The 27,068-nt window shown below is 33.6% G+C and overlaps 1 protein-coding gene across 1 annotated transcript in view; it reads right to left on the minus strand.

The window, feature by feature from the left end:
- The window catches only part of LOC150076268 (acylamino-acid-releasing enzyme-like), a 428,243-nt gene that overhangs the window by 97,984 nt on the left and 303,191 nt on the right, over nucleotides 1-27,068 (minus strand). Inside the window, exons 17-18 of the mRNA XM_090387301.1 lie at nucleotides 22,794-22,882; nucleotides 18,727-18,837 (exon numbers count right to left, since the gene is read on the minus strand). Of these exons, the coding sequence (XP_090243427.1) occupies nucleotides 18,727-18,837; nucleotides 22,794-22,882 (200 nt within the window). The remainder of the gene's footprint in view (nucleotides 1-18,726; nucleotides 18,838-22,793; nucleotides 22,883-27,068) is intronic.

The raw sequence follows: 27,068 nt of genomic DNA on the forward strand, positions 1-27,068 counted from the left end.
CCACCTGGCTAGCCCGGTCGGCTATTTGAATTGTGTTAAATTGGTTTTTAATTATTTATGGCCGACCGGGCTAGCCGAGTGGGTAAAGTACCTGCCCGGCAACCCAAAGGTCGCGGGTTCGATTCCCGCCTCGGGCTTGGATCACAGTACTGCAAAAACCTTGGGAGGTGCAATATGGCCACAGACGCCGATGCGCCAACAACTACCAAATCAAAAAAAAAAAAAAAAAAATTATTTATTTTTTACTCTAATGTAAGTTTTTGATTTTTTCGTTTTAATTTCTGGAGAGTATCATACAGAAGTGTTCTACGTACTATGTTGAGGTAAACTCCTCTTATTATTTTACAAATATTAATATCAATGTAGAACGTATTCAGTATTACAGCTCTGATTCATACTATCTAATTCATTATTCACATATATGGTTAACAGGATAACAGTATATACAATTAAAATATATTATAATAAAATATTTAAAATCTAATAGATTAAAAGTGATAAAAATAATAAAATCAAAAAGCACAGGAGCTTTTAGCATGTATATGGTGCTATTATCAAATGCAAAAAGTTACAGGTTAAATTGTTTGTTTGTTTGTTTGTTTTGTTTTTTAGGAGCATTAGCAATTAAGGCCATATTGCTCCGGGATATGCAGTGGTCATTCCCTGACCTTTCTGCATCCTCCATATTTGGTGGTGATGGGCTTGAACCCCGGTCTAATCAAGAAGCATGTGCTACGCACTGCTGTTCCTTCCCACCTGGCTACTGAGGTGCCTTACAGGTTAAAAATATAAAATATTTTAAAAAATTCAGCATGTATTATAATATAATTTTTAATATTTGCTTCTTATAGAAGAAACCAAGGATCCTATCTTATAAAAGGTAAGTCCCTCTGCTTCTTATAAAGAAAATTTATAGTCTTTTGAAAGTATTTTCCAAGCTGGCCTCCACTGAAATCTGCAAGATCGATTTTTATGGACTATAAAGTACATTTTTTCCTCATATCAGCTGCATATATATTTCTTTTCATTTATACTTTAATAGTTTTCTTGACTGGGTTTTTCAAATACTAGGCATAATAACTTGCCAAAGTAAAGAAATAAAAAAATAAATAAATAAAAAAAGAGAGAGAGAAAAAGTAAATCTATTTTTCAATAGAATTTATCTTTTTCTGCAGCTCAGAACAGAAAATACGTATCAAGGAAATATTGAAATATTTTGCAACTATACAAATTTAAAAAAAAATGTATTATTATATGCACTGCATGTTTTTTTTTTTTCTGAGCACAAGGTAAGATCAATTTGGTTTGTTTGACATCAGTTTAATACCATCAGAAGTTTATATATTTTCTTGAAATTTATTAGGAGAGCAAATATACATCCAGGAAAGATGCCAAATCTATTTTGGCTATTGTTTCCAAAATCATTATAATTAGTATAAAACAGAGTTACAATGCTAAATTCTAACGTTGTATTTCAAATATAGAAATATTCTAGAAGAGAAAGTTACCTCAATATGATATGTAGAACACTTCCTGATGACTCTTCAGCAATTAAAACAAATATAAAATTAATGCAAAATGATTGTACTAATAACATAAATTAAAAATAATTAGAAAATTTAAAAATTTAATTTTTTTAAATAAAAAAAATTTAAATAAAATTTTAAAAAATCATTATTACTACAATAATTTTGCATTAATTTTATATTCATTTTAATTGCTGGAGAGTATCATTAGGAAGAATTCTACATCTCATATACTGAGGTAAATTTCTCTTATTCTACCAAAAATCAATTATAATAATTCAAACTTCTTTTTTTATCCAGTGTGCAATGGGATGTTATCAATTTGACACCAATTTTCCAGTTTCCAATGTGGCTTCCAAATAGATGAATTTCCTTGAATTTTTGTTAATAGCTACACATGGAAGAAAGAAATTATTTATTTATTTAAATGCAAAATCAGTTAGCAAATTGGCTAACGGCAATGCTAATTCGCTGCAGTTAACATATGGAACACAAATACCAGACATTATGGCCATAGAAGCTTATGTGCTATTAAGTCTCCATAACAACAAATACAGGCAAATCAAACAAATTGGTAACTCATTGATTAGAAAGGGCAATGCCTTTTCCTGGGCAATGTTTTTCTCAGGAATAATTAAAAAAAGACATTGGTATTTTTGGTATTTCCTAATTGATTCTACATTTCTGCTGTTTGCATGGCAACTAAAAGAGATTTCTCGAATTTTAAATGGGGAAATTAGAGAAAACGCTTTTCTTTTCTTTTTTTTTTTTTTTTTACAGCTATGGGAGGGGGGGTTTCAGTTGTGTGGACAAAGCAGATTGCATGATATGGGTGAAATCTGATATGGGTCAGTTTTACCCAGGAGGACTGATTATGGAGTTCCCCTCTGAGGTTCCTTAGACTGAGACACCAGTACACCTAAAACCAGTGCATTGGTGTTTCACTGAACTGTAATCTACTCTCTCCTGCTTGAACCATATATATATTAAGTTATACTTTCCACCATAAATTTTAATTATAGTTTCTACCATTAATTTAATATTACTGTACATAACTGCAAAATGAAAGGTCTTGCACTTGGAAAATAAAAACCTCAAAATAATATTCACAAAGAGGGACTGAAGAAGTAGAGATGAAGTTCTTTGTGCAGCGTAGATGGCAAGGAGGGCCCATGTCCTATCAATGATGATTTATAGAACATTTGCTTGCAGAGATAGGGAAAGCATAATCCTATATACAAAAATTGTGACTGCAATTTAAGTACTCTTATCTAAGTGTGGAGACTGTATCTAAAGGAGATGTCAAGCTCCTTAAAAACATCCAAGGGTGAGCAGTGTGGCTGTAAGACTGGCTATTGAGAGCCCAAATGTGAAAAGAATATTTGAACATGTGGGCACAGAGCTTGGTAATACTTTAGAGAGGATCTGAGAGGTAATAATAAAATGAATGAATGTGGAATTTTCACTTTATAAATGATACTGGAACTAGAATCCAAAAATTCAAATTGCAAGAGAAATCAGAGTTCAATATGAAGTTTTCTTTTAGCTGACTATTATTACTGGAGTAAGTTGAAAAAGTTGGGATTGAGAGCTTAGGGAAATTCAATTGTCAGTAGGATTACCACCAAAGGAGAGTGAAATGGAAAGGTAGTTATTTTTTTGGCTGGTGCAGTAAAAGTGTGGAGCTCTTCCTTGCACAATGTGGCTAATACTATTATTAAACCACAAAAACCTCCCTGAAGAATTTCAATGCAGATAGGAAAATATTTTCTAGTTTCATTAAATGTTAACTACTGACTACACAAAATTTAGCTGAATTTTGTGTAGTCTTTTTTTAGCTGAAATATCAGACCAAAAAAAAATAATTTTTTTCAGTGTGATTACCATAAAAAGAAAGAGATGTAGTATATTCAGAAGAGTCAGAAGAGATTCAGAAGAATCCAAATGTACTTTTTGGACTAAAATTACATTTATGAGGCATGACTGTTACCAAGTGGTTTCTGCAAGTTTAGAGTTACCCATGCTGCATGTTCAAATCCATGTGATACCACGAAATATCAAAATACCATAATATGCTGTACTTGTCTCTGTATTGTAATCTCCTCTGACCCTATGTGACCATTCCAGAATATAAACAGAAAATGTATATACTCATTTATTTAAGTAAATTGATGTTATCACTATTTAATTATGCTCAACTATTTTGACTTTTCAAGATTCTTTATAGATAAAACTTGAAAGAAATAAGGCAGGGGTCAGCAACCTTCTTTGAGTGAAGAGCCATTTTTGATCTAAAAAAAAAAAAAAACAGAGAGAATCCAAAGAGCCGCACCTCAGCTCAAAGAGGGGGGGGGAGAGGAAGTTTTTAAGAAATGGAATAGTGGGAAGGTGCTTTATTAAAAAAATATATTTTTTTTGAAATATTATTTATTAATACTGAAAAAATGTAACAAACATCCAATTAGGTACAAATTAATGTGACTTTTGCTGCTGAACTTCTTGAGCGAGTCTCAACATCAGGCGAGTATACTGTAATTTTCATCTTTAAACATTCTGAGCTTTAAACATGCTTGCATTGTTCAGACGGTTTCTTGATTTATTTTTAATATAGTTCATGTTGGAAAATATTTGCCTGCAGAAATACGTCGAACCAAAAACTGAGAGAAGTCCAAACGCAAATATTTTCAAATTTATATACATGTCCAGTAAGCTACTCCATGCATTGAACACAATTTGGTCTTGCATTTTCAACTCATCTATTGCTGTCCATTTGCATAGAATTGCAAGGGCAGCCTTTTGCCTCTCGAAATCTTCAATTTCAGTTTTAAGGCATTTTAGTCTTGCACTCCAAATGTCCTTGATTTTTAAGTCCTCTAACTCCATTTCAAATTGTGCTTCATGTAGGCTCAAAGTTAAAGAGCTGCAGTTACATGTTTAAAGAGCCGCATGCGGCTCTCGAGCCACAGGTTGCCGACCCCTGAAATAAGATAACAATATTTTTAGGTATGATATACATATGGAGAATATGCACTCTAATTTCTCATATAATGTGCACCTCTTTCTATACATAACTCTATCCAGAATCTCTGCAGTAGAAAACTGGCACAAGATTATTTGCTAGCTATTTCATCCTAAAGCATTATTATTATGTTTGTTCTAGTGGGTCTGCAGACCAGCTACCAACATAGCAACTATTCTGTAGATCTATTTAAGTTAAATCCTCAAAAAAAAAGAAGTACTGGATCTCACCCTGATGACTGCTACATTTAAAAAGTCAGAAATGAAGCGAAACACCAGTATTACTAGTATTGGCAAAATAATGCAAGGAGTAAAATAAAATAAAAAATAATGAATAAATTTAAAACTTAAAAAAATAAAGTAACCAATGTCATTTTGCTCACTTCATTTAACTATTTCATTCAAGTATTTATCTAACCCTTTCTTAAAATTAGAAAAGCTTCCAACCTCCACAAGAGTAGGTGGGAACAGTCAATCACTTGGATTAAAGGGAAATTTTCAGATATCTAGCCTGCATTCATTTCTTATCCAGTGCAAGGAAATAAATGTAGACTACATGTCTGAAAGGGAGTTTAAATTGATATCTCATTGTTTATGTCATGCGATTAAGGCTGTGCAAATGGGAAGGGGTGCACTGGATGTGCCGCACCAGGCCCCCCGATCTAAGGAGGCCCAATCGAGGGAGCATGTATTTTGGAGACTTAAAATAATAGTTGAAATGTTTTTGTTTTTATTTTTTAATAACAATTCAATTCATTAAAACTTTCGTGGACCTTTGTCAATTAATAAAATAATTTTGGAAATATTCCGCATCGCTTTTTTTGTTATTAATTATTTTATTAAAAATCAGATGTTGGACTTATCATTAAGAAAATACAAACTCCACACTTGGATCCTTTGGGATCAATCATTTTAAGCTTCAAATGTTTACAATTCAACAAAATAAAACAAATAATGAAAATAAAACAATTTAATGAAAATTTTATTGTTTACCCTATGGAATACACTGTAGATATTATTCAAAATTCAAATAAATTTTTAATGTAAATAATGTCATAAATTTAAATTCAATCACTAAATATGGAAAGTGAGTGCTAATGATAGCATGGCTACATTGTGTAGTGCACCAACAATGCAGCTGGATCTACATTAACCCAGGCAGGAATAAAAATTAGATAAAAGTAAGTTTCCTACAGTGTTTCATGAAAATATGATAAAAATGTTTACATTCTTATGAAAGTATAGCAGGCAAGGATAAAAATTTGATACATAGTAAATTTCCTACATTTTCTTGAAAATACAATAAAAATGAACCTTACAGTCTTATGAAAGAATAGCATGAAAGGCAAATTGTAAATACAAATTAAACTTATACAAGTTTATTATATAAAGTTATGCTTATACATCATGAGGACTGGGTTCTTTTTGATCTGAGGTCTGGCAACAGTGTTAATAGCAATTTATTTAAATGAAATTCAACTGCAGATTAAATGGCTATTATGCAAAATAGTGTGTTATTAAAATAACAAACGATTTGGAGAACATGCCAGTTCTGTGTACTGGTTTGTCTGAAGGTCTGCAGGTCTCTGTTGTCTGAGCAACTCATCCATCCCTGCTGCCTCATCCAACATGAGAAAGCTTGCACACAAACCCAGTAAGCTAGTTAGTGTGAAGTTATATTTGTGTTCTGTTGCTGTTTTGTGATTGCAGACTGAGTAATAATTATTTTTACTAATGTTATCCACTGGGTATGTATAATATTAATTTTCAATATTTTCATTAACAAATAATTTAAATTTTATTTAATAAAGATTAGTGAGAAAATGTCTGCAAAACGAGTGTATCTTTCTGGAACAAAAAAGAGAGAAATAAAGAAAAATGTAGAAGAAGAATTACTAAAATATCAGGGTAATATGTCATGTTGGTTATTTTCCGTGCAAGAAGATGAAGGGCGATGACCATCCACACCATCATCATCAATGCTCATTGATGAAGAGAAAAAGAATGAAGTATTTGAAGATGTGTCAAAAGAAAATAAAGAACAGTGTGAAAAAATCATAAAATAAAATGAACAAGAGAGTGATTCATCAACTTCTGTAACAGATGTCATTGAAGATCAACAGGTATCTAATAATTTTTGCAATAGTAACATGATAAAACTTTCAGAAGATAAAGATGTAATTAGTTGTGATGATTCAGCCACATGGCCAAAAATAATTAATGATGCTCTGAGAGTTAAGTTTGTAAATCTAGGTCCCAAACAGGTAACTGATATAATTTTAACATATAACTCAGCTGATAACAGAAAATTTTCAATCAGTTATTATAAAGTAACTTTAGAAAACAGAGAAGAAATTAATTGCAGATGGTTAATGCATTCATTAAGCACTGACTCTGTGTATTGCTTTTGTTGTTTATTATTTCACAAATCAGATACACCAAATAAATTTGTAAATGGTTACAATAATTAGAGGAAACTTAGTGTTTCACTTACAGATCATGAAGTAGGAAAAATACATATAAATTGTTTTTGTCAATGGCAAGAATTAAACTTAAGACTTTATGCAGGTTAAATGATAGATAAGTCAATACAAAAATTATTAAATGAGGAAAAAAAAGAATCTGAAAACATTATATGAAAGAATTATTACAGTAATATTATTTTTATGTAGTAGAAATTTGCCACTAAGAGGGTCTAATGAAGACTGGTTCAAATGCAAATTTTTTTGGGCTTGATAAAATTATTATCAAAATATGTGTTTCCGTCAGAATATCTAAAATCCATTAAAAATAAAAACACAAGAATTAATCATCACCTGTCATCTCAAAACAAATTTTTAAGTGAACTCAGTGGCAAAGTTTTAAAACAAATGGAGTAAAAAAACTAAATACTATAGCATTCAAATGGATTCAAATCATAAGGAGCAAACCTCAGTTATATTACGTTATGTTGGCATCGAAAAGAATAGAAGTGAATTCAAAATAAGAGACCATTTCATTGGATTTTTTGAAGCAACTGATCATAGTGGAGAAACAGAAGGCTTAACAAATTTGTTATTAAACATATTAGGAAAATTTCATATTGACATAAAAAATTGCAGAGGTGATATGATATCAGTGTTATGATAATGGTGCAAACATGAAAGGCCAATATAAAGGGATTAAAGCTAGAATTTCAAGTACTGTGTCAAGTGCTGTGTATATCCCATGTGCTGCTCATTCATTAAATCTTATCGTTCATGATGCGGCTTCAAACAATTTAGAATGTAAAATACTTTTTGGAATAATACAATATTTGTTCACAATATTTGCCTCCTCAACTATTCGTTGGAATATTTTGTGAAAGCATTTAAACACTAATTTAAAACCTCTTAATGATACAAGATGGGAAGCAAGAATTCAATCAGTGAAGGCAGATTTCAATTAAGAGAATTATTGGATGCCTTAGAACTTAAACATACAGTCACTGATAATTCTGTTGCTTCAGAGGCCAGCAGTTTGCTGAAACAAATTAAAAATTACCTTTCATTATATTCATTACTGTATGGTATGATTTATTGAGTAAAGTCAGTAAAATAAGCAAATATAGCAGTCCCCCTGATTGGACTATAGATTGTGCAGAATTGTTAATAAAAGCTCAAAAATAAAGATTAAGTGAGAAAAGAGAAAAATTTAAAGAAATTAGCATTAGCAAGGGCACATGATGCAAGAAAGCAAGCTTATATAGAATCAGCCAAAAAAAAACAAAAAAAAAAAAAAAATCACACCATTCCCTCCAAATGCCTGTCCAGTTCCTCCTTAAATTTATTCAACCTATCAACTTCCACAACAACAGATGGAAGTTTGTTTCAGCAATTAACCACCCTCTGGCTAAAGGCAAATTTACGCACATCTATTCTACATCTGTCTTTTCTTAATTTGAATTTATGCCCCCTTAAGTTCGTAGTCTGAACAAGTGGAAGGATCCCATCAGAATTCAACGTGCTCCACCCATTCAAGGCCTTATATACCTCAATCAGATCACCGCACAGGTGCCTAGTCTCCAGCCACTGCAATTTGCAGAACTTAAGCTTCTCTTGGTAAGAGGATCCCTTCATTCCCCTCACCAATCTTGTTGCCCTTCTCTGTACACGCTCAAGTAAATCTACATCCTTCCTAAAATGAGGCCTCCAGACCTGTACGCAGTACTCAAGGCATGGCCTGACCATTGACTTATACAGAGGGATAATCACCTCCTTTTCCCTGCTAGCAAAATTCCTATATATCATTGACAAAACCCCATGACCTGTCCTGGCAGCCTGTCTGCATTGCTCAGAAAACTTCATATCTGACTGCACAATTACTCCCAAGTCTTTTTCATTTTCTACTATCTTAAGTGTAGTACCACACAGTTGGTACATTTCTCTGGGGTTACTTCTACCCATATGCAGTACTTTGCATTTGTCAAGGTTAAACTTCAGTTGCCACTTCTTAGCCCATCTGCCCAAATTATCTAGATCCTGTTGCAGTAGCACACTGCCATTACTGTCATTAACAACCCTGCCAACCTTAGTATCATCTGCAAACTTCAACATTAAGCCTGATTTCCCTTCATCAATATCATTGATAAATATACAAAACAACAGTGGACCTAACACCGAACCCTGTGGAACTCCACTAATAACATTAGTTCAAGAAGAGCAGCACCCATTGATTACAACCCTCTGTCTTCTCCCACTTAACCATCCTTTTATCCATTGTAGCAACTTACCCTTATTACCATTCTGCTCCAATTTGTAGAATAGTCTTCCATGCGCAACAGTGTCAAAAGCTTTCCTGAAATCCAAATATATGATATCAAAATTATTTTTTGCATCCAGTTCCTTTGTAACCACATCATAATATCCTATCAAATTTGTCAGACAAGACTTTCCCTTAACAAACCCATGCTGTGTCTGAATTATTGCTGCAGTCTTGTCTAGATGATCCTGCAATGCATCTTTAACCAGTGACTCCATTATTTTACTGGGAACAGAAGTTAAACTTACTGGTCTTAAATTACTCGTGTCACCCTTCGATCCCCCTTTGTGAATTAGGGATACATTTGCACATCTCCAGTCCGTGGGAACCTCCCCTGAGTCCAAGGACGCTCTCATAATTATGGCTAGGGGTTTGCTTAGTTGCTTTGCCGCCTCCTTTAATATAACTGGATAGATCCCATCCACCCAGGTGCTTTTCTTATGTTTAACTTCAACAATTTCTCCTCCACTTTGCTTTCAGTTATTCCAAAATCATTAAGTATCCTGTTACAATTTGATAACCTTCTGCCATTTTCAAACCTTAATAATTCCTCATGTGTGAATGTAGATGCAAAATACTCATTCAGTTTGTTTGCTATCTGAGCAGGATCATCAACAGTCGAACCATGAATGTCAAGTGGACCAATCAGATTCATCCCCTTCCTTTTAGAGTTTATATAAGTAAAGAAATCCTTGCTATTTTTCTTAGCATCTTTTGCCAAGGATTTCTCGTAATCTGCCTTCGCCTGCCTAACCTCCTTTGTGACCTGATTACGGACTAGTTTATCTGCTGTAGGCTTCTGAGACACATGATAATTTATATGCATGGGATAGATTTATAAGCACAACAGAAAATGATGTTCATGGAAATCAAAATTTTCCATATAAAATGATGAAACACTTGAATAGCACAGAGAAAGACAATTCAAGAATAAATATAATAAAGGAAGAACAATGGAAAAAAACATTATGAAGAATTGTAGAAAGAATCAACATATCAAATAGAAGAGATATAGTTAGACCCAGTTAGTGACATAGATCCGATAACGAAGGAAGAATTGGAAAAGGCATTGAAAGCTACAAAAAAATAGGAAAGCAGTAGGAATGGAATGGTGTAAATGCAGAACTGATCAAGTATGGAGGAAGTTTTTTAAAAGACAGGATACTAAATTTATTTAATAAATGTTGGGAACAATATAAAATACCAGAAAAATGGAAGATAGCAAAAATTATTTCAATATTTAAAAAAGGAAATAGAAATGATACAAAGAATTATAGAGAGATTAGCATACTAAACACAGTATATTATTATTATTATTATTATTAGCCATATGGTACAAGGAAGCCTGAGGCTTATGTTGCACCAGCCAAAAAAAAAAAAAAAAAAAAAATCCCAAGTTACTCCCTGTGTGTGTGTGTGTGTGTGTGTGTGTGTGTGTGAGAGAGAGAGAGAGAGAGAGAGAGAGAGAGAGAGAGAGAGAGAGAAGTAGAAAGGCATCACTAAGAAAGAGAAGAATGATGATATCCAGCTCAGGACCCTGGGTTTGCCAAGCCCATACTCACCAGATGTGAGCCCCCAGGGTTAAATATAAAATGTATAGCAAAATAATAAATAATAGAATTAAAATTATTTCTGATGAAATATTAATAGAAGAACAGGCAGGATTCAGAAAAGGAAGATCATGTACAGATAATATATTTATATTAAAATAAATAATAGAAAAACAAAAAGAGTTTAATTTAGAAACGCATTTAGCATTTATAGATTATGAAAAAGCATTTGATCGAGCAAATAGACGAAAACTATGGGACAGAGTGAGTAATAAAGGATACCCAAAGCATCTTACAAAAATAATACAGAGTTTATATCAAGGAACAAAAATAGTAATAGATACAGGTAATAAATTAAGAGTTAGACAGGGATGTAGCATGTCACCAATGTTGTTTAACATACTGTATATATATATATATATATATATATATATATATATATATATATATATCGAGGATATGATATGTAAATGGAAAGAAGAAATTAATACACGTATATATTTAGATACAAAGAATAAGATTAATACACTGTTATTTGCAGATGATCAAGTAATTATTCAAGATAGTGAAGATAATTTACAAAGAGCAGTATTTAAATTAAACCAAATAACAGAAGAGTATACAGTTAAAATATCAACAATGAAAACTAAAACAATGGCTTTTAAAGGGAAAAATACGGTGAGAACAAAAATAGTTATAGACAATAAAATATTAGAACAAGTAAAACATTTTAAATATCTAGGATGTGATATAACATATGATGTCGAAGAAGATATGAACCAGATATTGGCAAAATTTCAAAATATATGTGGAACAATAAAAAGAACTCTGGCTAAGAAAACAAGGAAAGAAACACAATTGAAATTTTACAACAATTGAAATTTTACGAAGTAATGGCAATACCAACACTTCTTTATGGTTCTGGAACATGGATACTGAAACAAAGATACATTAATAAAATATAAACTGCAGAAATGAAAAGTTTTCAGATATGTTAAAGGATGAACAAAATTAGATAAAATACCAAATGTAAATATTAGAAAGGAATTAAAGATTTACTCAATTAATGAAAAAATTATAGAATATAGACAAAGATGGAAAGAACATGTAGAAAGATTGGAAGATAATAGATTCCCTAAATTAGCTTACACATATAGAGCAAAATGAAAAAGAGACAGAGAAAGACTGAAGAAAAGATGGGCAGACCCCCTTCATGATCAGAACAGGCAGATTGTCTAATCCATGAAGGAAGATAAGATAAAATTATTTAAGTTGTTTTTTTTTATTTTTATACACAATGGAAAATATTTAAATAAAAATTGGTAAACAAGTTGGTCCTATTTAAATAAAAACTTTGAAATTAAGAAAAATAAAATATGATTTCAAACTTTTAGGCAGTGTATATCCAGTTCAACTCCCCCGATGGTATTCTCCACCTTGTTGCGGTGGGGGGGCTTGCGTGTCCCGATGACCCGGAGAGCTAAGTCGGCGGTAGCTTAGCTACTGGTAGGGCCTCCCAAGCCGGACAGGTCAAAAGGTAGGGGCCAGACTAAGAGAGATACCCCGGCCCTCCAGGTTGGGGGTTTGCTGCAACGGGCTAGCTCCTCGTTCAGTGTAAAAAATACACAAATGCTAAAAGACCTACAAGTGAAAATGAAAATGGACTGCACTTTCGGAAACGACTCGGCAAACGGAAAAGGACTATGATTTTGGGATGCTGGAATATTCAAGGCCTTTCAACTAAAAGAAACTTTCTTTCGGATGAACTGCACAAATTCAAGTTAGACATCGTCGTGTTATCAGAGACAAAGAAAAAGGGATGTGGAGAGGAAATAATGGGAGAATACTACCATTTTTGGAGTGGAGTTGATAAGAGTGAAAGAGCAAGAGCAGGAGTTTCTATTGCTGTTAAAAAGAAATTGACACACATCAAAAACTGGCAATTTATTAATGAAAGAATGATGTCATTGGAACTGAAAATATGTATTTTGAAATATGTATTTTGAGAAATATGAATTTTGGGAATATATGTCCCGACTAATGACACCGCTGATACCTTGAAGGATGAATTTTGGGAGGATCTGAGAGAACTAATAGAAAATATTCCTAAGAACAAAGAGATATTTCTAATGGGAGATTTCAATGCAAGGGTAGGAACTGAACAAAATAGCAAAGTTATTGGAATATTTGGAGAGAGAGGAATGACAATGGAGATACTATGCAATCTTTGTGAACAGTTCGACTTGAGAATAAACAACACATTTTTCCAACACAAGGATATCCATAAATATACTTGGTCACAGGAGACAAGACAAATTAGATCAGTTATAGATTACATTATTTCAAAACATTCAGGGACATATGTATTGAAAGATGTCAGAGTTTATAGAGGAGCTGAATGTGGATCTGACCATTTTCTTGTTAAAACAACACTGAAGTGGAACTGGATTAAGAAAATATGTGTGGACAACCAACAATGCAGGGAAGGAGAAATGCTACAAGTGGATCAATTTAACATTGACCTACTCCAGGACGACAGCATTAGAAACAACTTCACTCAAAGACTGGATGCTGCAATTAACATAGAGATAAAAGGTAATACTGAATAAATCTACGAATATTTAAAAAATACTGTTAAAAAAATCCTAGGCAAAAAGAAGAGCCAAGGACCAAAAAAAAAAAAAGACCTGGATTAAAGAGAAAGTAAGAGCTGCTGTAGAGGAAAAGAAACTTGCATATCAGAAATGGATGGGTGATAGGAATGATGCATACAGGAACATTTTATGTTGAAAAAAAGAAAATAGCCAATCGGTTGATAGTAGAAGTGAAAAATGAAGAATGGGAAAGGAAATGCACAACTATTAATAGGAAATTGGGCTTCAAGCAATCAGCGGAATCGTGGAAGGTCCTTAAAGACTTGAGAAAACAGAATAAACACAATGCTGATTTGCAATTAATACCTTTGAAAGACTGGATGGAGTACTATGAAGGACTTTTAAAAGAAGACCGGGAAGAGTTCAAGTCGATGGAGGATTTTGGTGTAGAAGACTCGGGCTTAAAAGTTTCTGTTAAGGAAGTGGAACTCCTGCTAAAGGAAGGAAGGAATGGCAAATCACCTGGACCTGGAGGAGTTTACATGGAACTTCTGAAATATGGAGGAAGAGGAGTGGCTGTTCTGATACAAAAACTGTTAAATAGTATACTGAGAGGAGAAGAAATACCGAAAGAAATGATAACAGGATATATTACGTCAATTTATAAGAAGGGTGATCGGAAAAGCTGTTCAAATTACAAAGGAATATGCGTCCTGAACCCGCTGTTAAAGATCCTTGGAAAATGGATCAGGAACCATTTAGAAGCCCGAATCGAGGTATCAGAAGAATAAAGTGGTTTTTCAGCTGGGAGGTCATGCATAGATCATATCTCAACAGTACGACAGATCCTTGAAAAATGCCAATCAAAAGGGAAAAAAATCTTTATGATTTTCATTGACCTTGAAAAGGCATATGACAGTGTTCCAAGAAAACTCTTATGGGAAGCACTGAAAGAGGCAAATATTGATGGACAACTGATTAACATTATTAAGGCAATTTACAGGAATAATAGATGCAGAATTAAAGTGGTATCAGCTTTGTCACCTGAATTCCACACTTCAAAAGGCTTATTACAAGGTTGTTGCATGTCACCAACACTTTTCAAAATTTATATCAACATCTACCTAAGATCCTGGTCAAAAAAATGTAATAAAATGGGATTGCCGATTAATAAGAACACCTATATTCACAATTTACTTTTTGTAGATGTCAGGTGGTGATAGCACAAGACTTAGAAGATGCAAAGTATGCATGTCGTCAATTGTTTGAGGAATATAAACAATGGGGTCTAAAAATCAATTTTAGCAAGACTGAAATGTTGTCTTCAGGGCCAGGACACGTTCTAAATATTGCAGGTTTTAAAATCAAACAAGTCGATAAATTCAAATATTTGGGATCAATCTTACAAAGTGATGGATCATCCCAAGCAGAGATCAATAAGAGAATTACAGATGGCAGAAAGGCTATCGGCATGTTAAACTCTGTTCTGTGGAGCAAAAATATCCTAAATAAAACAAAGAAACTTATATTTCAAATGATTGTACAACGTCTTCTATTATATGGAGCGGAAACCTGGACATTGAATAGGCGAGCGGAAAACAAATTGCTCTCCACAGAAATGGATTTTTGGAGACGCTCAGCAGGAACGTCTAGAAGAGACAGAAAACGGAATGAAGACATAAGGGAAAAAATGGAAGTGAAAAAGACTATTATTGACACCATCAAAGAAAAGCATCTAACATTGTATGGACATGTAAAACGGATGCAAGAAAACAGATATCCAAAGGCTATCCTGGAATGGATACCTCCTGGAAGAAGGAGAAGAGGAAGACCTAGGAGGACATGGATGGATGGAGTACGGGAGTGCATGACAGCCCGAGGCTTAACCGACCAAGACACCTTGAACCGAACTTTATGGCAGGAAAAAATTCCTAACAAGAAATAACTTGTAGGCTAGGAAACCCATTGTAAATGGAAACACTCCTCTTGAAGAAGAAGATATCCAGTTCAATATATTTTTATTGTATCTAAGTATATTTAGTCAGGCTTTATTATGATTTATTGTTGTAGAAATTTTCAGTACAGTTTAATAGCTCTGAGCAACACTGTTTCATTTTAACTAAAACAGTATGGACATAAGTGACAATTTGTGAGGATTACAACAGGTACAGAGAGGAGAAAAATATACATGTAGGCCATTTAAATAAGAGTGTCAGCTCAGATTTACTTTATGGTGTTTTGAAATTTATTCTCCAGGATTAAATTAAACTCATTCTCAGTAAATAGAATGATATTGATATTGTCCTTAAGGAATTTTAGATAATGTCCTAAAGAATTTTTTGTTTATAAAGATAAATAGTGCAATTAATTTGTGCAAAGACAGTCATAGTATTTCAACACAGGAAGAAACAGAAACTCAAATGTACTTGCAATTTTCTAAAGGACTAGAGCAAGAATGGTTGTGACTATCAATCTATTTATTATGGTGTTTTGATATATAAATGAATTAAGATGTAGCTTAAGGTATTTTTGTTTTGAACCTAAGGTCTATCATGGTAAGGTCCTTACTATTTATTTGGTTATATTCAAAAAACTGACAAGAAGGTTACCAGTTAATGTTTTGCCAATTAGATTTGAGTTTAATGATATTCAAAGTATGGAAACATATATTATTAGAAGCAGTTTAAACAATTTGTGTTTCTTAGTATTTGTAAATGTATTTGTTTGCATACAAAAAATATATCTTCTATAATTCCTGCTCTCTCTTTTAAAACAGTCCGAACACGTGCTGCCACCAGCCAACATCCATTTACTGTCCACCTTCAAACTCACAGAACCAACTTTTCATCGTCCTCATTTATTCATTCAACTGCCATTTTCTGGAACAATTACAATCTACAGAAGTTCAAGTCTAATGTCAACAAATATCTTCTCTCATCTTCTCAACCTCCAACCCAAGCACAATACTAAGTACTATAGGTTCTAATACCTCTCGTGTTTGTGGTTTCATAAAAAAAAATATATAATTTCTTTATTTTTTAAAGGATATGTTTAATTCATTTAAGCACACAATAAGGTCATTCACCATTTTCCCAGGGGAAAATGGTGAATGACCTGTATTCGGAAAAAAGGAGAATCCTGAAATTGGCCTAAAAAAAGAGATATAAGGTAGAGTGGGGAAGAGACAGATATTACAGAAACAAACCTTTTCTTGTATTAAACAGGTTAAAAGGGATGCTGTTACTATGTCCCCAAAACAAAGTAGTTTGACTACATAATCAGAGTTTGACTACAACTCATAAACTAGGCAATCCTGCACCTGGGGCAAAAGTATTACAAGTATGTCCCCATTATATGCAGGTAGTCAATCTTTCAGTAGTGTAGCTAGGGTTGTCGACGCCCAGGGGGCCATACGTTTTCCTGGCACCCCTAATTGTGATAGATAATTCTTTCAGTTTGTGCCCCTGAAGCTCAGCGCCTGGGGAAAATTCCCCCTCTGCAACCCCCCCCCCCCCGCTACACCTCTGCAATCTTTATGAATTTATAAAAATTATTATTGCAACGGTCTACGATTTGCATATATTTATTAATAAAATAATTTAAACAATATAATGAATATAACAAAACAAAAATATCAAAGAAAAAGAAACTTACAAATATTTGTTTATATCTACAGAGAATTTAATTCTATATAAACTAGAGAGAAAATACATATAACTACAAAGAAATTAGAAAACCAGATAGTATATGTTTATATATCTATTATAAAATGATAGAAACAAAAATTACAAAATGCAGTACTTTTAACATTATAACATAAACTAAAAATATGCTATAATGGTGTATTATTTTAATTGACTTTTTCTTGCTTTGAAGGACCTTTCGCAAGACACTGCTGTTACAGGTAGGGTAAGAAAAATTCATAGTGCTATTTCTATATTTCGATAAGATTCTATTAGACAATACTCATGAATGAATTGGAGAAATTGTAAAGGGGTTAAAGATTTTATATTCTGCAGGATTGATAAACAGGATTTTTCAAATATCTGTTGAAATATCAACAGATATTTGAAAAATTTTGTTTGTCCTCCAGTGCTACCACTGTTATTTTCAAAATTTGTAAAACACTGTTCCTCCCTAACTTTTTTTCTGTAAGTAATTATAAAAAATTATAAATTCTGGTTATAAAACCAGAATTTATAATTTTTTGCACTCTAACAAAAATTTCTGGAATCATAAGTAGCACATACAAAGATAATGCAGTATTTCTTCTAATAAAATTTTTATAGGTGGCTACATATGTCTTACGTTCCACTTACAGTTTGGAACGGTAATCCCTTTAACTCTTAATTTGCGCTTTCTAATTGCTTAAATTGCCTAAAGGCCAGAGGCAGAAATAAAGCATACAAAGTTAAGTCTCTCTTACTCTGTTCATTATATGGAAATTTTCTTCATTCTACAGAAACTTTTAAATGTAATTACCAAAAGGAATTCAAAAAATTTGCTATAAAGAAGTTTGTTGAACACGGGTCAGACTGTAATTAAATCAAAAATAAAGCAATTTAAAATATATAACTGGTTGATTGCACCCTTAAAATGCTGCACCTGGGGCTGGTGTCCCGCTTGCCCTAGTTCCAGCTCTGTACATAATTATTTATCATCTTTTTAAAAAGTGTATAGCATATTTCCTTTATTAACATAATGTAACAGGGACACACACACACACACACATTAGAGAGGAAACTATAACTTATCATCAAGGCCATACATTCTGTGGTAAATGTGCAGAGCTATGACAAGTGGATGGTTGTAAGCATATTCTGTTCTGTGTTATTTATTTATTTTTCTTTTCTTTTTTTTTTTTTTTTTTTGGAATTAAAATTTCTAAGGGTGAGTAGAAGATATACTTTATTTAAGTTTTAATTCTGACATAACATTATTTCCTTTTTTTTGTTTACATCAACACTTCTAGAAAATGAAAGTTGCACTGAATATTAAAAACCCCTGAAATTGATAAATTAGTATAATTAAGCAAGCTGGGGTGAAAATTATATGACTTTAACACATAAGCAGCTATAGCTACAGAAATGGCATTATTTATCTTTTTTATTTTGCATTTACTTTTTTTTTGACATGCTCTAGTTGACATGCTAAAATTTTTCAATACTGATTTTACCACTATATGAACGATATACTGCAATTATTCTGAGTAATAAAACTTGTTTATTCACTAAACATACTGAATACTAAATTACTTACAGGATATTGTCCACTGAGGTGTGTAACCAAGAAGCCGCCATGGGATCCACCAAACAGAACTATTTTTTCATTATCAATGTAATCTCTGGTAAGCATATATTCAGCAGCAAACTGGGAAAGTTAGTGAAAGGAAGAAAATAAAAATGAATAAAAAAACATACAGATAACATAAACATATCTACGAGGAAAACAAAGAAGTAAAAAAAGAAATTGTTTCATAATAACTATGCTGTTTGAATTATCATCAACATATTTTTATCACCATAATATGATTATTTTAAACATATAAGATCATATTTCGAGATTTAGTTGAATTATTTCATCAGGCAAGAAGAACAGACATATGTGAATGGTTCAGGATGGAGAAACTCGAAAAAATAATAACAACGATTTAATTTTTTTTGTAATCATTTTCAATAAAATTAATTAACATGTGTTCCTTCAACTTCAATAAACACATAACATCCCTCTTTCAACAAATTAGTGAGGATATTTTTATCTCTGGTCATCAATCCCACAGCTGATTATACCTGAGGGAACAATGTGAGCTGCTTGATACTACAGTTATGCCAATTATATTTGTTTCAACAATACTACTTTTGAGCAAGGGATAGTATCGTCTGTTTTAACTGTTAGCAAAACTAATCATATCTGTTTGAAGGGGAGGAATTCTAATCTCAGAAACAGGCCATGGATAAAGTTTGATGTATTTGATATGTGAACATTTCCTTCTAATAAAATCAAACAAACGTGTAGAAACTCTAGATGGAATGTCTACTTTACAGTTCACCTTCAGGATGATACTTGTAACAGATTAGACCTTCATGATGAGGAAAGTGTCAACAACATTTTGCAATTTTTTAGGTGTGTTAGCATATATACGTAAAAAGCACCTATTATCTTCACCATGTCGATCTGTCTGTCAATGCACATGTAATAATTCGACACTCCCAGTGAATGGATTTTTGTGAAATTTTATGTTTGGCTCTTTTAGAAAGATCCATTGACCCACCTAAAATTTTAAAAGGATTCCCCTTCCCCAGCTTGTATAGCAAAAGTCTCCAACTTTGTTTCATTAATACAGTCGAAGCGATTTATTGAAACCCTCTTTTTAACATCCTATACGGTAGGTCTGGCCAACTTCTCATTATCCTAATGCTATTTTACATTCAATAAAGCGACATTGAAAATAAAAGGATTTCCGATCATAAATTTCTACCTCTTAATCTCAATTTTTACTTTTTTATTACAATATTCGCGTTTAAAAATGACAGAATGCTTCAAATATATTGAAGTAATTGATGAACTTGCAGTCTCACTGTGAGAAATCATTTGTTAAGATTTCTCACAGTGCAGTAATGAAATGAACATCGGCTAGGCTAGAAATTAATTTCATTACATAGTTAGAGTGTGTGTTTATTGGTATGGCTCCAAGAAAGCAGATAACTTTACCAATTGTAGATAAAAGGATTTTGCAAGCTGTAGATAATGGTGTATATTCTAAGACTGACATCGCCAAAGAGTTTGGCATTCCTAAGAGTACTCTGTTCACCATTCTGAAAGATCGGAAAAAGATTGAAAGCTTAGAAAAATCGGCTGCACCAGATAGGATTCAAGCACGAAAGTATCTGGATTTTGAAAAGGTACTTTTGGAATGGCTAATGATAATGCATGTAAGAAATGTTCCCGTGGATGGCAATCTTTTAAAAGCTAAGGCTGAATCGTTTGCACATCAAATGGATATTGAAGAATTTAAAAGTTCAGATGGATGGTTCCAGAAATATGACTCATAATGGCCTGTCTTTCAAAAAAGAGTGTGGCAAAAGTGTAGCTGTGGACACTGACGCTACAAAGGAAAGGAAGATTGTTGTTATTGTTGTTGTTTGGTTTTTAGGACAAAGGAAAGGAAGGAAAATCATTTAAAAATGTTTTGCTGACATGCTGACCACAATGACATCTTCAATGCTGATGAAATTGGACTCTTTTCTAAATTGCTACCAGATAAAACACATTTAAAGGCAAGAAATACAGTAGTGGAAAAAATGCCAAACGTCAGATTACCGTTCTCCTAGCAGTAAACATGTCTGGCATAGAAAAGCTTCCTCTTTTAATTATTGAGAATGCTGAGAAGCCTCAATGCTTTAAAGGTTTGAAGACATTATCAACTATGTATTGAGCAAACCAAAAGGCATGGATGACATCACAAATTGACAAAGAATGGATCAGAGACTTAGATCACAGGATGAGTGAGAAGAATAGAAAAATTCTGCTGTTTGTGGATAACTGCACTCCTAATTATCAAAAGCCAATGACCTACATGTAATCACTGTTCAGTACCTACCACCAAATATGGCACCAATTCTTCAGCTGCTTGATCAAAGTGTAATCCAGTGTTTTAAGAAAAGCTACCGATGAATGCTATTAAACAAAATTGGGCTTTGTAATTCTCTTCATAACTCTTCATAACACCTTCATAATTCTCTTTTAAAACATGCTCTACCATTGAAACAGCATGTTTTGACAGATTATTTTACACTACGAAACAATTCTCTTGTTAGGCTTCGATAGATATGCAGCCTATGTAGTGAAATTTACAATTTAATTGTAACCTTACTGCACTCTACAATCAATGCAAAATTTATCATAATTTTTCATATTAGAAATAAGATTCTACTATACTGTATTAGTAGAATTAAATGTTCAAGCTTTTATGTGTTTTGTTGCTGATTTTATGAACTATTGCTATAACATCCTTCTGATATGACAACCGTTTTTCTCATTCCCTGGGGGGGGGGGTTGCTATATAGAGCTTTGACTGTATTAACATCATCTTGTTCTACTATTAACATCATCTTGACATTTTATTGCTTTTTTTAGAGGTTTCAAAGTTTTAAATTCATCAGAGTGTTCCTGCAGGATGGCTAATGCTTCAGTACTGAATGCTGCTTACAACAAAACTTTATGTTGTTGGTTTTAAGAACATCAACGACTTAGACCATTGTGTATTATATCTTACACGAGCATGTTCACAGACTGAGTTGCATGTTTTGCAGGCTGAAAAACCCAGAATAACTCATGGGGATGGGGGGGGGCTCTACTTCCTGCATCTAAGATTGGCTAACTAAAGACCCAAGTGAAAAGGGCTTTAAAAATTCCTTCAGTCATAGACAGGAATCAAACCCAGACCTCTCCAAACAAGTGACCACTTGTTTAGAGAAGTCTGGGTTTGCTTTGGTGAAATCACTATAAACTGATTACAATTGTTCTCATTAAAAAATTACAATTTCTTGAGTCATTTTTTTGAGTTCAATATAATTCTTTACATTTACAAGTTGTTCTTTAGAATAGTCATTTTAAACTGCAATGCAATGCTAATACATGCCCTAGTACTAATGCTGTGGATGATATAATGCAGGTGATATAATGGAAATGCACATGTGAGTTTATATATATATATCTGTTGGAATAGTAATGAAAAATAAGACTAGTATGCTAAAGTACTTTTATGAAAATGATTAGAACTATGAATGACAAAAAAAAAAAAAATTGCACAGAACCCCAGTAGAATATACAGAACATGTCCTACTAAAAATTAAGAAAAGAAAGCTGTTACTCAATATAGTGGTAATATACATTGTGAATTGTTTAAAAATATTTCATGCAAAGTTATGTGTATTTTAAATCTTTACTCTCTTGATTATCTCTAGTAAGAAATAAATATTATTACTTTAAAAAAAAAACAGCTTCAAAAGCTTTTTTTTTAAAAAATTGAGTGTGCATTAATTATAGTCTCACGACTTCTAGTTACTGTGTCTTACTAATCTAATATTAAAAATACCAAAATTTTCCTTTTAATATTAGATATATAAAATTGAGTATAAAGAATTTCACTTAAATCTGAAAAATTGTGGCACAATACTAAGCAAGAGTTGTTAAAAACAGAATTTGTATATGTTCTTGAAGTGTGAGTAATGTTCTCCCACCCAATCAATTAAATACTCTGCAAAATAGTGCACTCAAACATTCTGAATATAATTTAAGTGTTCACTGTTTATTTCTTCACTAACCTGAACATCCTTCACATCTTGAGTACCAATGTTTCCCAAGAGGGAATCGATACTATTTTCTCCAAAACCTAGTGATCCTCTAAAGTTAACTATAAATGAAAACAAACAAACATAAATAATTGTAAGATATCCATTTGCTGTTATAGAAAGGAAGAGGATAAAAAGTTCCCATGTATTTAGGCTCTGTTGCTACTTCAATAAAAAAAAACTAATAATAAATAAATAAAAAGACAGTGTATCCTATTCATACGCTATACAGTTTCTTATTCATAGCTAATTATATGATCCTATCTGTACACTAAACATCTTAACATATTCACTACCAGAACAAAAACTTGCATCAAAATGAAACTCCACTTTTTGTGCCTTAACAGAAATATCCATCCATTCAATTGCAGTCAATAAATGAGCATTGTAAAAGGAAAGGCACATGAAATGAACAACTATTGAATAATAGGAAAGACACATGAAATGAACAACTGTTGGATAATAGGAAAGGCACATGAAATGAACAACTGTCGGATAATTGCACATTGATTGAACCATGAGCTATTTGCACTATGACTGATATTTTGCTCAGCATCAATCACACTGTCAAGGGAGTGCTATAAAAAGCTATATACTTGGTTCATATTTTTATACGTTCTTTGCTTATGTTGAAGTTATTTCATACAGTTTAGTATTTTTCCACAAGAAAAGGCAAAATTTTTTGAAGATTATAGTTGTTGTTGTTATTTGGTTTTTAGGAGCATTTGCAACTAAAGCCATATTGCTCCAGGAATATGGGGTGGTCATTCCCTGACCTTTCCACATCCTCCGTTATTTGGTGGTCACATATCTGGGTTCAAACCCCAGTCTAATCAAGAAGTGTGTGCTACTCACTGCTGCTCCTGGCCACCTGGCTACAGAGGAACTCAAGATTATGGTTTCTGATTTTAATTCTTTAGTTTTTGAGGCTGCCTTGGGATGGTGTTTGTGGCTCTTCATCATCATCATTGTCCAGATTCTTTTAATGATCTCTGAGAGTGCTATAAAGATGTATAATTTTTTCATGGTTTCATATGTTATTTGCTTATTTAGAAGACTAAATGCTCAAGGCATAATACATTATGGATTGAGATTAACTACATAATATCGGTGTAAATACACCATAGTTTACCCATAAGTTTAACTATATAGTAGTGTAACGGCATTGTTTAGATTTTATCTCATTTTTTTTTTTTTTATGTGAACCCCAAACACGAGAGGTATTAGAACCTATAGTACTTGGTACCGTGCTTGGGTTTCAGGTTAAGAAGACGAAAGAAGATATCTGTTGACATTGGACTTGAACTTCTGTAGATTGTAATTTTCAGGAAATACGTATGAAGGAAGGTTGTTCCAGAAAACGGCAGTTGAATGAATAAATGAGGAAGATGAAAAGTTGGTTCTGTGGGTTTGAAGTTGGACAGTAAATGGATGTTGGCTAGTGGCGGCACGTGTTCGGACTGTTTTGAAAGAGAGAGCAGGAATTATAGAAGCCAATTATTCAGAAGAACAGTGCCCATGGAAGTATCTGTAGAAGAGGCATGCAGCAGAAACAGTGCGTCTATGAGAAAGCAAGTGGAGAGACTCTGTTAGAGATGAATCATTAATAACCTAACTGCTCTCTTCTGAATGGAATCAAGAAGCCTGAGAGAGGTTTTAGGGGCACCACCCCAGATGTGTGAACAATATTCCATGGCAGGGCGAATTTGCGATTTATACAGAGTGAGCAGCTGTTTGGAAGAAAAGTAACGCCAAGAACGAAAGAGAAAACCAAGTTTTTTAGATGCAGAGGAAGCAATATTTGTAATGTGCTTGTGCCAAGAGAGATTAGAAGTCAGGGTAATCCCCAAAAGAGATATATCATTTTGCCTAGAAATCAGAGTGTCACTAAAGATAAGCATAGGAGCAGAAGAATCCTTTTTGCGAGATATAAGACAAGACTGAGTTTTAGAGGGGTTGAAATCAACTAAGTTGTCTTTGGCCCACTGGAGAATTACCTGAAGATCGGCATTTAAGGAATTGGTAGCAGATTTTCGAGAAGTTGAAGCTGATTGAGCAGGACAAGGTTTCTCAAAATGGAAAGTTGAATGCAATGTGCTATCATCGGCAAAACTATGGATAGGATTTCCAGTCAATGGAAGAAGGTCATTGATATACAAGAGGAAAAGAGTGGGGGAAAGAACTGAACCTTGGGGGACACCAGCATTAGTGGAGAAGTTAGAAGACAGAGAGCCATCTACCATCACCCTCAGCGAGCGATCAGAGAGAAAACTGGATAACCAATTACTAAAAACAGTTGGCAACCCATAAGATGGAAGCTTGTTTAGAAGACCTTTATGCCAAACATGATCAAAAGCCTTTGAGATGTCAAGAGCAACTACTTGTGTTTCACTGAACCTTTCCATTGAATTAGTCCATAAATGGGTAACATAAGCCAGAATATCTCCAGTGGATCGACACTGACGGAATCCATACTGGTGATCGTTGATCAGACGGAAGGTTTCTAGGTAGTTTAAGAGTTGGCGGTTAATTGATTTCTCCATTACTTTAGAAAGAGTAGAAGTAATTGCAATAGGACGATAATTGGATGGGAGGGATTTGTCACCCTTTTTAGGAACTGGCTGGATATGAGCAAATTTCCAAGCAGAAGGAAAAACACCTTTGGAATAAGAAAGTGAAAAAAGGCGGCAAAGAATAGGAGTAAGTTCAGGAGCACAGGTTTTGAGAACAAGTGGAGAAATACCATCGGGGCCTGGAGCTTTCTTAGCATCAAGATTCATCAAAATCCTTCTGATATCCTTTTGACGGAAGACCACAGGAGGCATTGAATGGAGCGTGTTGGGAATGGTGGGGGGTGTTTTACCAAGATCATTAATACATGAGCTGGAAGAAAAATGGGATGCTAGCAGGTCAGCTTTATCCTTGGCTGAAGTGGCAACAGAACCATCTGGTTTGGACAGAGGTGGTAGCAAAGATGGGCAAAAGTTGCGGCCAATAGCTTTGGCAAGAGACCAGAATGCTCGGATACCATTAGGGCAAGAAGCAAGTTTTCTACTCTTAGCCTGTTCAAACTCTAGTTTGGACTGATTAATAACTGCTTTACAACTGTTGCAAGCTTTGGTGTAGGCAGAAAATGAAACTGAAGAATTAGAAACAAGCCAATTACAATATGCAACATTCTTCTCTTGGACAGCCTTAGCACATTTATTGGAAAACCAAGGTTTAGATAAAGGGCGAGATTTTAAAGTGGAGTGTGGGATAAAGGATTCCGTTCCTGCAAGAATAATTTCACTGACACGATCTGAGCAAACGTCGACATCAGAAGTTTTGAAACAGTAATCTGACCAAGGAAAAGACGTCTCGCAGGTCATCCCATTTTGCATTCTTGTAATGCCAAACAACACGTGGTTGGGAATAGCCATGAGATAAAGGTTCCATTAGAGAAGAGACAATCACCAAGTTGTGATCTGAAGTGCCTAAAGGACCTCTCACTTCGACCGTGTACTTAGAAGGATTGTTTGTGAGAAAAAGATCAAGCGTATTGGCTGTATGATTAGGATTGTCTGGTATTCTTGTAGGTAAATGAACAATCTGTGCTAGGTCATTAGTAATTGCAAAAGCCTCAGCATCTCGACCTGCTGGGTCGGTGTGACTAGAAAACGGAAGCCAGCTGGAGTTGTGAACATTAAAATCACCAAGGAAAATTACTTCACTATTAGGAAAGTTGGACTGGAGAAAGTCAAGTTGCAAAGAGAGGAAGTCAAAGAGCTCCAAGTGATTAGTGGAGTTGGGAGAACGGTAGAGACAACAGATGAATTTGACACAATGAGGTAGAGAGATTTTAAGCCAGAGAAGATCAAAGAGAGGAGATTCCAAATTGCCAAGTCTCTGACAGGGAATATCAGAACGGACATATGCACAAGTACCACCTTTGAGGCGAAACGAATCATACAGCGAATAATTTGGGCATCTGAGATGAGCAGTAGATGAATCAACCGATAACTGAGATTCTGTCAGAAAAAGTACATGGGGTTTGGCAGACTGTAAGTGGAAATGGACATCGTTGAGATTAGAATTGAGACCACGTATATTTGTGAAATGAATTAGGAAGTCCTTGGGAGGTTTAGATCTTTTCGCAGATAAGCTTGTTCTATTAGTTTGACAATTCATGGTGTATTCAATAGTAAGAAAAAGTAGGTGGGACATGCTCTATGAAGTAATGAAATTTTTGGATATGGCGTACATGTG

Source organism: Mastigoproctus giganteus, chromosome 13 (assembly GCF_048544385.1).
Source record: "Mastigoproctus giganteus isolate SK-2022 chromosome 13, ASM4854438v1, whole genome shotgun sequence".
NCBI lineage: Eukaryota > Metazoa > Arthropoda > Arachnida > Uropygi > Thelyphonidae > Mastigoproctus > Mastigoproctus giganteus.